At 50.2% G+C, this 17,504-nt stretch overlaps 1 protein-coding gene across 1 annotated transcript in view; it reads right to left on the bottom strand.

Annotated features, from left to right (window-relative positions):
• Scara5 (scavenger receptor class A member 5) overlaps window positions 1–10,399 on the bottom strand; it is a 90,772-nt gene extending 80,373 nt beyond the window's left edge. Inside the window, exons 1-2 of the mRNA XM_036199481.1 lie at window positions 10,071–10,399; window positions 5,550–5,667 (exon numbers count right to left, since the gene is read on the bottom strand). Coding sequence (XP_036055374.1) covers window positions 5,550–5,661 — 112 coding nt within the window. The 5' untranslated portion in view covers window positions 5,662–5,667; window positions 10,071–10,399. The remainder of the gene's footprint in view (window positions 1–5,549; window positions 5,668–10,070) is intronic.
• Window positions 10,400–17,504: the final 7,105 nt, after the last annotated feature.

Here is a 17,504-nt window from a genome sequence, read left to right as displayed (position 1 = left end):
CTGGGTTTTAAAAAGGTAGTCTATGCCAATGGGTGACAAGGATATGAGACACTCACCAGGAACAGAACAGCGCCCCAGAGCTGCCACCCCCTTGGGTCTGAGGATGTCTCAGGGATGAGACAGAGTAGCTAGAACTCAGAAAGAAAAAAGCTCTCCTAAAGAGGACCCCCAGCCTGAGGTAGCCCTGCAGAACAGGTCTTGGGGAGTAGAATATACCTGAGCCCCATGTCTTCCCTACTCCCATCTCCTGCCAGGGTCCCCCAGTACCTGAACCCAAAGAGACATGAGGCAGGGTACAGAACAGTGGCAAATGGGACGGGGGGGGGGGGGGGCAGTACACAGAGGCTTCTGCACCTAGCCTGAGGTCTGCACCCAAGCTCACAATGCTTGTGTGTGGCCTATGATCTGAAAAACTGCAATTCTGGCCTCTTTTCCCCTCTCTAAGCCTCTTTGTGTTGGGGAAATGACCCCTCGGGTCATGAGGCCACCAGCATCTCTGGTGCTCACACCTCCTCTACCAATGCTTGTTCTTGTTTAACAGGACGTGTGCCCGGGTGTCACAGCACTGAGTGAGTTAACGCCCCTAGTCTGCTCTAACCTATAAAAGGTGGTCATCCTCCATGAGGTAGGTCATAGCCAGACCCTTGTGCAGTCATCCACCCAGCATCCCTCAGCTTCGCCAAATGAAGCAGTGATGCTTGCCCGATGGAAGGTAGATGCAGCAGGTCCCCTGGGAGAACAATGGAATTTTATGGGGAAGGAACGTGGGACCAGAGAGCCCAGGCTGCAGGCATCCTGCCACCACCAGAAGTATGTGTCACTCACTACCTCCCCTGGTTTCCCATGGGCAGCCGTGGAGGACCACGCCACACATGCGGTGGGGCGGGCTGAATCCACGGAGAGAACAGGACTGTTTTCCCGACACTAACACCTCTCTCTGGACCTCACAAACCACTTCAGAGGAGGCGGGCCCAGCCAGGCGCCTTCCATTCCCAGGCTGCCTGAGTCCTAGATCCCGCCTAGAGAGGTCCCCAGTTGGCTGAACAGGCAGGGGAAACTAAGGCTGGAGGGGGGAGGTTGAAGCAAGGCTGAGGCGAGGGATGAGAAGGAGCCTTTCTTTGGGGGGCTTCTCTGGGATCGTTCTTCTAAGCATTTCCGCTATAACGCCTCTTAAGGTATTGCCTAGCAGGTTCTAGTGCCCGCCCTTTGCCTTCTGGTCCACAGTGGGCTCCAGGGAGGCTGCTGAGAAATAAGACACAGAAAGGAAGATGGAACCTCAGAGGTACAGAGGACCGGAACTACTACCAAGGTCACCGTGGCAGGTGGGCAGCTCCATAGATGTAAGGATGAGATGGTGCCAGTGTTTGAAGAGGGGGAGCCTTCCGTGGAGGGGACCAGTGACATGCCACAGTCCCTTCCCACCTGTGAAGTAAAAATCAAAAGGAATGAAGGGGGGAGGGGAGGGGAGGAGAGGGCAGAAGCTGGGAGCAAGCAGAGAGGAAGAGAGAAGGGAGGGGAAGAACCAGAAGAGGCGGGAAGGGAAGGGGGCAACAGTCGCAAGTAATAAACACAGCAAGGTGGCAGGGGAGATGCTGTTGCACTGAGGACACTCCCTGGGCCATGGACCCCCCAATCCAGCACTCAGCGTGAGGCTGTGACCCTCAGACCTGATGCTGCTTCCACGCTCTGGAGTTCTGACCTGAGCCTGCAAAACAGGAACTCTCTCTCGACCCTGCAGCCTGCCCAAGGACGCTGGCTGGTTTGATGAGACAGCCGCCTGTGGCTTTGTCCTTTGTCAGAGAAGGGTAGGGGGCAGCGATCAAGGAAGGGGCAGTACCAGTGCGGCCCCACATGCTGGTTGGCTGTGTGAGCATCCTCTTTCCAGGAGCTCCTGCCTAGGACTCTACTGAGTGAGCCTAACACAAGCCAGTGGCAGGCCTGGGCCACACCCCTGAAGGTAGCCTGGCCAGGTAAAAGGCAGATCCTGTGTTTTAATTCTCACCCCACCTCCCAGTCAATTTCTCTATCAGTTCAGAATCCAGAGATGAGGATCAGTCACTAGGATGGACCATCAGTCCGCTTTTCAATTTCTTTCCCAGGAAGGAACCCTGAATTACAGGCAGGGAGGCCCTGAGTCAGGCTTCAGTCTGTTACTACTTGAGTGGCCTTAGGTGAGTCATGTGCTGTCACTGAGATCTCCTGAGTGTCCACCACCTACACAGTGTCTGGAGAACTCAGAGAAGAGCCTGCCACCTTCCCTGGCTTTGAGTCATACACACACACACACACACACACACACACACACACACACACACACACACATACACACACCACCCAGAGAAGAGCCCAGCCAGCTGGAATACACGATATTTTATGCAATGATTGGTTATGGGTTTGTGCCCCCCCAAAGTCTCAGGTGTTGAAGCCTTGGTCCCCAGACATTGGATTTGATCCTTGAGAACTGAGGGCCCTCGAGTAATTGATGGATTGGCACACAGATGGGCTCATAATTTGATGACATCATTTGTAGGTGATGGAAACTTCCAGAACTTGGAGGAAATAGGTCATTGGAGTCTTGCCCTCAGGGGGCTGTAACTTGCCCTAGACTTGTTCTCTGTTTCCTGGCCACCATGGAGTCAAAAGGAGGCCTCCGCTACCTACACTCCCACAGTCATGATGCTCTGCCTCACCTCAGGCCCAAACAATGGATCCAGTCAACTGTAGGCTAAAATCTCCCAAATGGTGAACCCAAATGAACCCTCCCTCCTGGGAGCTGCGTCTGTCAGGTGTTTCGTAACAGCAGGTGGATACCAATAATACAAGCTCTGAGCCCCAAGCTGGGCTGTGCCTGGGGAAGTGGTCCGTGGGACTTGAGATGATGGATGGGGCACAGGTTGGTGAAGAGTGTGGGGGTGGGAAGGCTGTGGCTGTCCCAGGAAGTGTGTAAGAGCAAGAAGGTACAGACACAACCAATGGACTCTCGTTGGGAGTGATGGGGAAGGAGGCCAAGAGAGAACCCAGAAAGGATGCAGCCAGGGCCAGACCTCTGTCCAACATGAGTATTTACAGCCATGGTTCTCATTTATTTTAATTTTTTCTAGACTTCTCTGAGCAGCTCTGGATGTACTGGAACTCACTCTGTAGATCAGGTTAGCCTCAAACTCAGAGATCTGCCTGGCTCTGCCTCCCTTCCAAATGTTTTTTTTTTTCTTTTTGAATAATTTATTATTCTTATTTTATGTGCATTGATGTTTTGCTTGTATATACTCCTGTGTGAGGGTGTCAGATCCCCTGCACCTGGAGTCAACAGACTATTGTAAGCTGTCCTATGGGTGCTGAGAATTGAACCCCAGTCCTCTGGAAGAGCAGCCAATGCTCTTAACCACTGAGCCATCTCTCCAGCCCCACCCACAGTTCCTAGAGTCCCATCCGCAGTCAAATCTGAGTCACACCTGAACAGCTGGGCTGTGCTTTGAGGGCCTTGCTCCACGCCAAGACCCAAGAGCTGAGGCAGCCTCCAACAAGAGGAACCACAGCCCCCTCCCTCTCCCCTCCCACCCTACATTTTGAGGAAGCAGCCCTAGAAGGGCCTTGGAGTTCATCCAACACTTCTCAGTTTTAATCTACTGAAGGCCTCTGGGATGGGCCTGGCCCGGGCTCCCCGGTCTCCACCAGCTCCTTCCAGTTTCTTCTTCCCTCTCTTGGCCTCACGCCCCCTTGTTCCTCTGTTTTACTCTCCAGAGAGGAAGATCAAAAAAGTATCCAGATCCTTCCAAAACAGATCCAATCTGGCTCAAGTCTTCCCATTTCTGTGTCCCCTCCCAGAACCTACCAGCCAGGGAAAAGAGTGAAGGAATGCAGAGAACTCAGAAGCAGGCTTTTGCTTGGCTGCTTTTCGATTCCAAGGTCCTTATGCTCTTGTCCTTAGTTAGTCAGCTCTTCTGTGAATAGTTGAGAGTGCTTGTCCTGCACGGGGCCTGGGAGGCATCAGCGAACAAAGCAGCCATCCTACTTCGGAAGAGGTGCCAGGCCTCCTCCAGTCCACATGCTTCTCACCACATGAGCAGAGAAGAAACAGTATAATAACTGTACAAACTGCAAAGTGTGTGAAGAGAGAAAAGGTTGTGGATGCAAGGAAAATGGAAGGTGGAAAACAGGTGGGCGGGTAGCAGGACAGGAGGCAAGAAGAGCAAAACCCAGAGCTCCAGGGCCTGATTCAAGGGGCAGTGACCTTTGGTGACTCCATCCACCTACCCTCAACCCCAGTCCTGTCTGGCCAAACCTGGCCTCTTTACTAATGTGCCCATGAGAACCGAACCAAATCAAGAGCATGGATCAGCATCACCCTTGCTGATATCTTGAGTAAGGCAACACACACACACACACACACACACACACACACACACACACACACATGCATGCACTCACTCACCTTCAGGATGGGGTTCCCAGTGTTCTTCTCCCTAGCCTTCCCCAAGGAAGATGCTCTCTCCAGAGCACATACAGACACTGACTGAGGATAAAATGTGGCCTCTGCCACCATACCGTATCTGCCACGACACCCTTAAACTGTGAGTCAAAATAAGCTCTTCCCTCCTTAAGCTGCTTTTGTTGGACATTTTGCCACAGCAGAAGAAAAGTAATACAGTCATTCTTCAGCCTTTTTCCAGAAGCCATTTCCCTACTTGACATCAGAAGCCACACTGAGAGGACTGCTCTCAAGCCTGCTTCTCCTCCCACCAGCAACTGTGAGCTGTCTGCAGGCAGGCGCTGGTCCAGTTTCCCTCCAGAGCACCCCCGACATCCAGCACACCAACTAGACCCCTGAGGAAGAGCTAACTGCTGAATGTCCCCAAGGCGGGACTGAGGACCCCTCACCAGAAGCTCCTTGTCTGTCACTCCTGCTGGGGATGTCCCCTCCCTCCTCTCCCAGACATGTCTCCCTTTCCTACATCTGCTCCCATGAGAAAAAAGACAAGTCGCCATTGCTGAGAGAGGCAATTGGCAGGGTATCGTGTCGCAAAACACAGACCACAGCATGGACAAGGGGCTGTCTCTAGGTAGCCAGCCTGAAGTCTTTCCAAAACAACCCTCTCAGAAGTGGGACAGTGTTCTCCTCTTCCACACAAGCCCCGTGAAGAGTAGATTTGTGCATGAAGAAGCTTTATTAGGTACCTACTCAATGACAGTACAGACATTTATTAGATGCCTGCTTGTTGGTGCACAGGGATCTGGTGCTAGGAAAGCATCCTGGTTCCTCTGTCTCCAGTCTGAGGAAGAAGGCAATTCCATGCAGGCACCTCTCTGAGGGGCTGGTGAGTTATAGAATCTTCAATGTGTTGTTCTCAGTCTCGACAAGCCCACCCAAAAAATGGGTCCTCACCTTGCTGATAACATAGGCTATTAAGATGAATGACAGAAAACCCAGAGAAGAGACCTCCAAAGATAGACTAGTCACTATCTGCTGAGCTCAGCAGGGAGAATGGCAGGCTCTGGGGCCACCAAGGCCGGGTGAACAGCAAGGGTCCCCAAGAGCTAGAAGTACTCACCATCTTCACACAGGTTCAGCTTGGACAGGCTCCTACCATCAAAGGGCTCCTCAAAGACAGAGCTGGTGTCCCGGTCATTCACGGTGTGCATGTACATGGCTTTGTTGTCCATCGTGTCCTGGAGCAGAAGAGACATCAGGTAGCATGAGGGACAGAGGAGGCACCGAGTCAACTATGTGGAAAACAAATGGTGGAACCAGGTGCTCATCCACATGAACCCCAGCCTGTGGGGCCCTTTCTACATCTACAGGAGCTAGGTCCTTGGGACCCCTCCATCTCCAGCCTTTCCCTGTTCAGTGCTACAAGACTGAGCTCTGGAGGGGCTGGAGCCTTAGGCTGGAGACACCAAGGCCGTGCTGGACAGTTCTTGAAGGAAACGTTGCTATCCACATGGTGACTAGTGAGCAGCTTCTGCCGAAGATTCTCAGCCCGTGGGTTACAACCACTTTGGGGTCGGATGACCCTTTCACAAGGGTCACCTAAGATTATTAGAAAATGCAGATATTTACATTATGATTCATAACTAGCAAAATTATAGACATGAAGTAGCAATGAATATAATTTTGTGGTTGGAGCGGGGGTCACCACAACATGAGGGACTGTATTAAAGGTTGATAGTGTCAGGAAGGCTGAGATCCACTGAATAAGCCATCAGCAGCTTAGGAGGATCAGATAATTGGATAAGGGAAACTCGAAGCACAGATACATTGAGAGTTTTAGGCTCAGCTGAGGAGGTGAGATGGCCCCCAAGCTCCACAGTGGGCCATGGCAGGAATTCATCTCCCTGGGAGCCTAGAGGGTGAGTAGTCTCAATGAGTCTTAGTGAGCAACTGCTAGCCAGGGGACTTCTGCCTCCGTGATCCCCCAAGGCTGAAGCAAGGCCTTGAGCTCCTGACGTGGGAAATCCTTTCACTTGAAGTGACCCAGCCATGGTGTTTGCACAATAGTGAGACCCACACCACCACACTCTGTTATGCGTAGTTGTGTGGCTGGAAGGCCATCTCAGAGCCTGCCAGAGCGGCTCCAGGGCAGAAAGACATGATGAGCCCCAGGCTGGAAGGGATTTTCTGAGTTTTTCTAAGATGCATTTGCATTCTTTGTGTAATGAGAAAAATCCTTTTTATAAAACCAAATTACAAAGTGTTTGTTTACACAAAATCCTTTGGCTTTTCCCTCACATATATGCCCTGTCAGCACAGTTCTAACTGGCCATAAGTTCATGTCAACTTGCTTTCCTGATGCTCTTTAGCTGTATGGCTATTTAACCAAACTAAAGAAGGGGGAGGGGAGGGCAGGGGAGGGAAGGGGAGGGGAGGGGAGGGAAAGGTGGTAAAGGAAGAAGAGAAATCAGATGGGGTGGCATCTATTTTTCTTTAAAGTGAATTTTGGAAAAAGAAAGCCCCTAGGAAGATGGGCACCATCCCAGCGTAGAGGAGACCCCATTGGGATCCTGAGAAACAAGCAGGGCCCCACGGCCTGGGTGAGATGGTACAGTGCCTGGAAGGTCCTGGTAGGGAGACCAAGTGGGTCTTAGGAGTCAGCCCTTCCCTCTTTAGAGGCAGGGCATGAAGGAAGCATCAGTAGGGATGGATGAAGGGGAGGCGAGCCCAGAGCAAAAACATGTGCTCTCTTTTCCTGACCTGAACTTGGTCCCCAGAGACTAGGCCTTTAGGACTGAGAAGAGGCTGGGGCTGAGCAGTGACTGCTCAGCTGCCCTTCCAATGACCCAGGGGCGATGGGGTCTTCTGCTCTACCACTCCAAGTAATGAGATGCCACATTCCCCACACATTGGCTCACTCACTTGGGGACGTACACACACACACACACACACACACACACACACACACACATGCATTCAGCTTCTTGGTCTTTCTTCCAGTCTATAGAAGGTTCAGGAGATGAAGATGGTCCTTGGGTCTACCAGAATCTCTCATAGACAGACCCCACCCAGCCTCTCCATGTCTCTCCCCATAGTGTCCAATCTGCTAGCTTCCTAACACTAGTTCTCCATCCAAGCCCTCCACCCAGCAAGGGCCTCTAGGTGGGGCACTGGGTGGCTCCAGCCCTGCTCAGCTCTAGGGGATCCTCCCTGGTCTTCGGATGTGTGTGGTCCCTTCCCCTCTGGCCTCGATCTTGGGGAGCTTTCAAAGCAGAAGGCCACTGTTTCTGCAGCCCTCACTCTGCCAAAGGCAACAGTGTCTACAGCCAGAGGTTCCCAGAACCTACAGGACAGGCAATCCTGCTTCCATGCCACCTTCCTTCTCTCCCAGTTGGCTTCAGACCACTGTGATCTGGAATGTGTCCACAAGGCAACCCCTCCTAACCATCCTCCCCACCTGGTAGCTGGACTGAGCAACAGCCTAGGGGAACTGAGAGAAGGGGGCTGGGGCCAAGCAGGTCCAGATGTGAGAGGGATGAGTTTAGAAATGCTCAAGTCTTCATTACTTGGAAACAAAATGTAAGCATGTTCTGCCTGCCCTGGTTTTATGTGGGGCTGCATTTTCTCCTCAGAGCGGGAACAGGTCCTGGACTCTGAGGCCCCATATGCATTCTCAAGCATGTCACAAATGACCATCTGGAGAACTGATAACAGTGCAAGCTGATAGTGCATTGTAGACACCCCTTGGGCCTCACACAGATTGCGCTCAGGGACCTCCTGGGGGCTCGTCCCGGGAGCACTATGACCTGAGCAGGAAGGCCCATCATTTTATCATTCTCCTTTCAAAGATAACCTACCCAAGACCAAAGAAGCAAGAATGATGATATTGGAAAATTAGAGTGGAAGAGGCAGTAATTAGATCATTCGGGGTCCCCAGGCTCAGCCATGGTTGCTGTATCAATGATATACATGTGTGTCAGTCACTTTCAATGGCCATCTTCAGGGCCACTATAAGGCAGCAGAGATGGGCACACCTTAGAGACACCCCCCCCCCAGCACCTCTGTAAGGGCACGATCAGAGGAGGGAGCTGGAAGGGAAAACTTGGGCAGAGGGGGAGCCATAGGTCCACTGGTGCTCAAGGAGCCTGGACTTCAGCTTGGCTGATCAGAGGGAGGCCACCCTGTAAACAGGGAGGGGCATTCTACTGACCTCCAAGGGGTGTTATGATTCATTCCCCATCAAGTGTGGGCTAGGGCACAAGCACAGCTTCCAGAATCTGTATCTGAGAGCTAAAAAATGCCCAGGGACAGCCTCACATGCTCTCCATAGGTGTGAGACATCCTCCCACCCTCCAATCAGGTGTGGGACATCCTTGCATGCTCCACACAGGTGTGGAACAGCCTCACACACTCCAAGCACGTGTGGGACATCCTTGCATGCTTCACACAGGTGTGGAACAGCCTCACATGCTCTGCACAAGTGTGGGACAGCCTCACACACTCCAAGCAGTTGTGGGACATCCTCACACACTCCACACAGGTGTGGGAGAGAGTCAGTTCACAGCACAAGGGCTCCTTTTTCTACCTATCAGTTTGGGAAGGTGGCCCAATCTGCGGGCCTCATTCAGCCTTCTTTGCATCGCCCCTGTGATGTGAAGTCTACTCTCCTGACCCCCTCCCTGGGGCAGGGGGACAGTGAGCATCATGGGAGCTGATACAGGAAGGAGGACTTTACAAACAGACTCACAAAAAGTAGCTGGGGAACAGGGTCAAAGGAGAATCCACATCCTCATTGGTTTGGGGATTTCAGAGTCCTGAAGACTCCCCATTGCTCAAAAAGTCCTAGAAATGAAGCTGTGTGGAGTTCCCTTTGGGGGAAAAATGTAGCATAAGATTGAGATTTAGAACCCGGTTCTACAAGTTTCTCTGGGAGTACCAAAAGGGGTGAGATGAATCAGAAGCCTCACTTGAAACTCTGAATCAATTTCCATGGGTTCTGGAAACAGGGCTTACAGCTTTTCTTTGGATTGCCAAGTTTCTAAAACACATTTAGACCAAATAAAGTCACTGCAAATATGGCCTCTGAGAAAAAGTTGCTAGGTAGATCTTAAATACTTCCTTCTTCTAACTATACTCAGTTCTCTTGATCCTAACTCACAGCTGGAGAGGTGTAGATGCTCCATTAATAACCTCCTGCATGATACATCCTACACTGGTGTGTGTGTGTGTGTGTGTCCTACATACATACACATGCGTATATACATCCAACACACACACACACACACACACACACACACACACACACACACACACACACACACACACTGGCTGTCTCTGACCCATTTACTCCCTGAATAGGCTCTGGAGCTGTGACATGATGAGACAGCTAGAGATACCATTGAAGCAACAGCATCCCTCTGGCGTCCGGATGCGGGCTCCTACTCTACATCCCTAGCAGCTGGGTCCTGGGGCCCAGGTGTCTACAGGCTCAGATCGCCAGGACCCTCCCACCTGAAGCAGGCAACTCCAACAGGTTCTATGTCTTCCCAGAACTCTGCTTCATCAGCACGCCATTTCCTGCATCTGCCTTTGGGGCATTATCACCCCGTAGCTTCTAGCTCAAAACATAAGTTAGACTCACCTGCGTGCTTGTGCTGAGGCTGGAGCCTGTCTGTGCCTTCAGTTCCCAGCAATTGCCATAGCAGCCAGAAAGCTGACTGCTACCCCACGGAGACCCAAGCAGTCCCTTGAAGCTTGTTCCTACAGTCAGCCAAATCCAGATGGAGTCATAGAAAGAGGCTGCGGGGTCACCCAGTGACTTATCTCAGGTCAGGGCACAGGTTCACTACCGTAGGAGAACCAGTTGGACCTGGAGGCTGAGGGAGGGCTCAGCACCTGGGACACCCTGTCCTGGTTCAGCGGTCAGCCTCGGAACGCGATCCGGAGATGTTCTGTGGAGGCTCCCGCAGCTCTGCTAGGTACTGACTGGGTGGGAGCTGCTCCAACCTCCAGTCTTTATTTAAAAAATAAAAAAAATAAAAAAAAAAAAATCTTAGAGCAAGGCTACAAGGAATCTGGACTACGCTCTCCCTCTTGTGGCCATTCTCGAAATTACAGCTCTGCCCCGAGCTTCCAGCGCCAGCCCGCGCCGCAAATCAGCCTTGACTCTGGGACCCAGCGCTCCTCAAAATACTTTTTGGACAGCTTCTGGGAAAATGGCAGCTAGGCCTGCATTATGACCCACCCAAGGAAACTAGTCTTTTAAATTCATTGTAGGACAGAACTGGCATTTCTCAATTCATTCATTCATTCAGCGAATTTGGCATTGCCTGAAGTCACATCCACTCCCACAGGACTTGGACGTTCGTTCACACTGGAGCTATTTAGAATAATGTCTGGGGGGTTCTGAAAGAACTTCCCCAAGTCAAGTACAAGACGATTCCGTAACAATACCAGTGTCTGTGGAGCGCAAAAACTGTACAAGAGCAAGAGACAAGACTGTGAGAAGCCAGCTAGCTGCCTGGGAGCCTGACGGCACCTCCAAGAGCTGGAAACCTCAGCACAAGGAATTGCATTGTAAAAACAGAGCTGGACCAGGCTGGGAGATAGCCAAGTCTGCCCAGCCCCGACCTCTCAAGCAGGAGGACCTGAGCTGGATCCCCAGAACCCACATTAAAAAAAAATTGTGCGATGGCCCACGATGATGGGGGAGGTGGAGAAAGGTAGATGATAGGCTCAATGGCCAGGTATCCTAGCCTACTTGGTGAGTTCCAGGCAAGTCAGGGACTCTGTCTAAAAACTCCCAAGATAGAGGATCGTCCTTAGATATGGCATCCAAGTTTGACTTCAGTCCCCCACATACATTTGCACAGGCGTACACTCATAGACACATGTACGCGCACACATACAAATAAATAAAAGATAAATACAAATTTAAAAAAGATTTAAAAGGAGAGCCAACCAGATGTTAAAGAAACAATCAAGTAAGAGTACTGGAAAAATGAGATAACATCAGAGAACACCCCCACCCCACCCCCACAAAAAAACAAAAAAAAACAAAAAAAACCCCAGTGTGAGCCATGGACAGAGTTAAATCACACGGTGGATCTGGACCACAGTGCTCAGAAGGTAACATTCATAAGTAAGTTTCTGTTTGTTAGTTAGATGTGAGATTCCCCACTGGCTTCAAGGTCAGGCTTTGAACAGAGAGAGTTTGCCAAACTCAATGCTGTCCACAGCGCAACTGCCAACCCTCACTGGCTCAGAAAACTCTTAGTTGTTTTCAGTGACAACCTTACTAACTATCCCCAGAGGCAGCTGTGGCAGGACGTTGTTCCACAGGAAGAAAACGACAGTAATTGCATAAGGAGGAAGAAGTGGAGGAAAGAGAGGAGGAGGGGGTGGGGAGAAAGGAGGAGATAAGGGGCACTTTATGGTACATATTATATACTATATATATATGTATGTATATGTGCACTATTCCAAATGCTCTTCATATACCAAGCCTCTGAAGCTATGCAGTGGCTTCTTGATATCCCCCTGAGGTTGGCTTCAGGACTCTTCCATGAGTGTCGAAACCTCAGGCGTTAAAGTGCCTGGTAGAAAACAGCATGGTGTTTGCACAAAGCGCCCCCAGCAGCCTGTGCTGTCTAAATCATCTCCAGGTTACATACACTGCCCAACACAATACACAAGCTACATAAGCAGCCACCACACCACATTGGCTTGAGAACTAGGATAAGAATAAATTTTCATATTCAGCACAGACGGCGACTTTTTAAAAAGTGGTTTTGATCTGTAGTCAGCTTGGATCTGCCTATGTGGATGCTGTTAATACAATTCAGGACACTGACTTCCCAGGAGCCATGTGAGGCACTGCTCCTGTAACCATCTACGCAGAGAGATCAAGTGACTTGTCTTGGGTCACTCAGTCTGTAAATGGCAGAGCTGTAATCCAGCCCTAGGTGGTTGGGCTGTGGAGTCTGAGCCTAGAATCCCTGCCCGCCCCCCATCTCACCCCTTACCAAAAGAATGCTTCTGTCACTCACCAACTCACCAACATCCCTGGGATTGGAATCTTCCAACTAGCCATATGTGTGCTCAGAGTGTGACACTCACAAATCTCCGTTGCAGACTCGTATGCATCAGCAAGAAATGCAGTGTGTCAGTTCTATGGCTGGACGTTCGCGTCCTGAAACTGATCGGCAGTGCAGGGAGGTGGGCCCGGTGGGAATGACAGGCGTCAATGCCACTGTAAGAAGGAAGGACTTACAAACTCTCTTGCTCTTGCTTGGCTCTTGACATAGCAAGACTCAACCTTCATTCTCTCCTGCCTCCTACCATGGGATCACACTGTAAGAACACACCAGGGGCTGGCTCCTTCATCTCCAACTTTCAGGTCTCAGGCAGTGAAGAAATACATTTCCGTTTGTTATCGATTCTATTCCCAGGCATCCTGTTATAGAACACTGATGGACGAAGACGGTCACTAAGAGCTGGGGCCATCCTATGGTGTTCTTCACCTCTGATGTCGCTGGCACCACAACAGCTGACCCAAACTAGGGAGGAAAGACTTACTTTGGCTCGTGACTTCAAACCGCCCTGGCAGAGAAGATGTGGTGGATACAAGAGGGGATGGTGGAGGCTTTTCACACATGGCCAGTTGGGAAACAGATAACAAGGCCGGATGTGGAGGCTGGGCATGGCTCCCCAAGGCCTGCCCCAGTGAGCTCCATCAGGCAGGCTCCCCCTTCTAAAGACTCCACAGCACCCCAAAATAACACCAGTGGCTAGGGTACAAGCATTCAAACCATGAACCCTGCGGTGGGAATTTCAGACTCAAACCATCACACCAACTATGTCTAAAACAGACACCATTTCCTTCCCTGTGATCCTGCACTGCCCTGCTTCCAGCAGTAGAGGAAGAAGACAGATGTGAACAAAGAGGAGGAAGAGGAGCTCTAAGCACCGCCCAAGTGTGGTGGCCTGGAAGAAATGTCCCTCAGAGTCGCTGGCGTTTGAATGCGTGGCCCCCAGTTGATGGTGCTGTTTGGGGAGGTGTGGGTGTGGCCTTGCTAGAGGAAGTATGCCGCTGGGGGTGAGCTTTGAAAATAGAGCCTAGCCTGTTTCCAGTGTGTGTGTGTGTGCGTGTGTGTGTGTGTGTGTGTGTGTGTGTCTGTCTCTCTCTCTCTCCCTGCCCCCCCCGGGTGGGGGTGGGGGGCTTTGAGTTCAAATAGATATGAGCCCTCAGCTTCTGCTTCTGCGCCATGTCTGCAGCTTGCTGCTGTGATCTCATAAGGACTCTAAGCCTGTGGAACCGTAAGCCAAAGGAAACCCTTCCTTCCGTTAGTTGTCTTGGTCATGGTGTTTATCGCAACGGCAGAGAAGGGACAAGACACGGGCCAAGCCTCTCCTCCACCATCCATAATTAACGACATTGATTGAGACAAGGTCCAGTTTTGTGCACGAGGTCCACAGCTAGGCACGGGACTGTCAGACTGTGAGGATGCTGGAGGAATCTGTGTTCTGCTTGAACCCAGAGGCTATGGGCCAGGAGACTTTTCTCTTTCCTCTCCCTTATTTCTGGCTCATTCGACTTCTCACAGGACAAGGTTTATCTGTACTAACTCGTTCAATCTTTGTTTTGGGCTGGGCGGTGGTGCATGCCTTTAACCCCAGCACTCGGGAGGCAGAGCCAGGCGGATCTCTGTGAGTTCGAGGCCAGCCTGGGCTACAGAGTGAGTTCCAGGAAAGGCGCAAAGCTACACAGAGAAACCCTGTCTCGAAAAACCAAAAAAAAAAAAACCTCTTTGTTTTGTTTTTCCTTTCATATAACATTATGTGCATGGACCACAGTTTAACTTCTTTATTTAACTTTTCCTGCACATGGATGTGTGGCAGAGTGCATGTATGTGCACCCCATGCATGCAGGAACTCAGAGAAGCCGGAAGAGCCATTGGATACCCTGGAACTGAAGTTACAGATGGTTGTGAGCCACCGCATGGGTGCTGGGAACTGAACCAGGGTCCTTCGCAAAGGCAGCCAGTGGTTAACAGCTAAGTCATCTTTCTGCCCCTGTTTATCCTTCCTTTATGGGCATTTCACTTGTTTACTGTATTTGTTGTGAATAAAAAGCCCCAGGCAGTTAAGGGGCCTCCTGATAATGAAGGAGAGCAGGGGGCAGGCTTTCTTCTTAGTGCCCAGAAGATGCCCATCTCTAGCCTGATGACCCGAGTTTGACCCCTGGAACCCACGTGGTGGAGGAAGAGTTTCACTCTGGCACGTTGTCATTTTACTTCCACACATGCACTGTGATGCACACACATGCACACACATTCGAAATAAACCAACAAATAAGTAAGTAAAAATTGGTTGCTGTTAAAATAGTTTAAAAAAATGTTCAAGACCAATTTGTTTCCATTCAAACCATGAGCTTATGGCAGCTAGTCACATGCACATACACACACAGACATACACACATGTACACACACACCACATGCACATACACATATACACACACACACACACAACATACATATACACACATACACACACAGCACACATACATACACATACACACCACACACACGTACACATATGCACACACAACACACACATGTACACACCACACAAACATGAACACACACAAACCTCACACACATGCACACACACCACACACATATATGCACACACAACACATACACATGTACACACCACACAAACATGAACACATACACACCATACACACATGCACACACACCACACACACACACACACACACACCACATACACGAACACACCACACACACACACACACATGCGCACGCGCACACATACACACGCGCACGCACAAGCATGCACACACCCAAGGTAACAGGAAGCATGATGGAGACTTAACTAGGTTTTGCCCATAGTTAAATCAGTGAAACTAAGGGAAATGGATTCTGAGTGTTAAATATGAAGAGACAACATTTTTTGCACACTTGAGAACTCTCCAAGGCAACCCCATCAGTTCTGCATTCCTGGTGATGAACCACGTCAGACTGTAACACATGCACTCTAGCGCTTCCTGCTTTCTTGGGATTCCGTCTGTCTTGTGTGTGTCCTATTCCAGCATAGAGCTCAGAAATGGGTCCAGGGGAAGCAGAAAGTCAACACTTGCTGTGGACTTCCTGAGCAGCACCCTGCAGAAGGGCTCTGTGAAGACAAGACAGGGTCTTAAGCCAGGCAGCCTCCCCGCTCTGTGGTTGTGGGTAAAGTCATGGGACCTCTTGGAACCCAGGTTTCCTAGTCCAAAAAACCAGGTTCCTAGTTTTGGCTTCCCTGTCTCAGGGGTATTTATGAGAGAGGATCTTTAAAAAAAACATGGTCGGGCTTCCCAAAGGTCAGCCATTGCTATTAGTTTTCAGAGCTGACAGCTTGTGACAAATGGGATACTAATTGTCATGTGGGTCCCCACAGTGTCCAGCTGCTGACAGCTAGTGCTGACTCCAAGTCGGGGAAGCAGGGGCCTCTGCCTTCTGGAACTCCCTACTCTTTGCCCATCGTGGAATCTGCCCAACCACCTGTTTTGTCTCCCTGGCTCATTTTAGCTCTTTCTCCAGAAGGTGTGTGGATGATGAATTGCAGGAGACAGGGTCGGCCTTCCCACACTGGCCCTGAGTCATAGGCTGTAAGGTAGATAAGCATCCCTGGCCTACCTCAAGGGACCAACCTGGAACTTTTTGTATTGTCAAACTCAGGGAGCCAGGTTGCTTCCTAAGGGGTGTATCTCAGAACTCAGATGATCCAAATTTTGCTTGAGAATTAGATAATGAAATGATTGTAATGTGAGCAATTTGTAGTTGGTAGTCAAACATTCAATCCTAAGAAACTAGACAGAACAGAGTGAGATTTTGGGCCAAAACCCTTAAGAAGAAAGTAATGGGATAAATGTAAAACAGACACCACTGTTGGAATGATGTTCCTTCCCATGCACAGGATGTGGGCTGCCAGGCTTCCCAGGCCACATTTTTAAAAAATCTTACTTTACATGACTCTGAGTGAATGTAAGTCATTACAAGTTTAAGATGGGGCAGAAGCGTGGAGGTCACAGAGTCCCTGAACTCTGCATTGACAAATTCATACATGACAACATGTTTGGTTCTAGATATATCTGGTAGAAACTGTGATAAGGATGCTGAAGAGTCCAAGGTGGGCAAGAAAGGGGCAAGTTCAGCTCTGAGAAGAAATCACTCAGAGTAGGTTTGGGTTGCAGATACCTGCAGGGCTGTCACGGGAAGAAAGCTCTGGATTTCTCTGAATTATCTAAGAAGGAGATGCAGAATTCTCTCCACATGCAAAAGGTCTGTGTATTAGTTGTCTTTCTGTTGTTGTGATAAAATACCATGACTAAAGGCCACGTACAGAAGAGTTTGTTTTAGCTTAGGGTTCCAGAGGGAGAGAGTCCGTGATGTAGGAAGGGTTGATCACATTTCATCCACACACCAGAAGCAGAGCAAACAGGGAATAAGACTATAAAACCACAAAGCCCACCCCAAGTGATAGACTTCCTCCAGCAAGACTCTGTGTCCTAAAGGTTCCATAACCTCCCCAAATAGTACCATCAACCAGGGAACTAAGTATTCAGATACTTTGGTCTATAGGGGATATTTCTCATCCAAACCACAGCATCCTGGGTCAGCACTGAGCCATCTAGAACTGGCTGTCAGAATCGAAAAGTCCCACCATGGACTTTGTGTGATCACAGCCTGAGACTCTTTCCCCAACACCAAGGGGCTCCTCCATCACATGGCTTGCTGGACCCGGTGACCTCTGATGCCTCCCCCACTTCTGAAAGGAATGTGTAATAAGCCCCTCCTCAGTGCTGAGTGCCACCTCACACCTAGTTTTGCCTCTTAGTTTGCTGTGGTCAGGGAGAAAAGGAATGTTCCATACATGTGCTCGGTAGTAACTGAGAATGTGGTCAGGGAGAGAAAGAATGTTCCATGCATGTGTTGGGTAATAACTGAGAACTGGAAATGTGGTGTCTAATAAGCCTAGTAGTAAAGACATTTCAGCATCCATCCTTCCAGGA

Source organism: Onychomys torridus, chromosome 9, assembly GCF_903995425.1.
Source record: "Onychomys torridus chromosome 9, mOncTor1.1, whole genome shotgun sequence".
NCBI classification, from domain to species: domain Eukaryota; kingdom Metazoa; phylum Chordata; class Mammalia; order Rodentia; family Cricetidae; genus Onychomys; species Onychomys torridus.
This window is presented reverse-complemented; position numbering and strand designations above follow the sequence as displayed.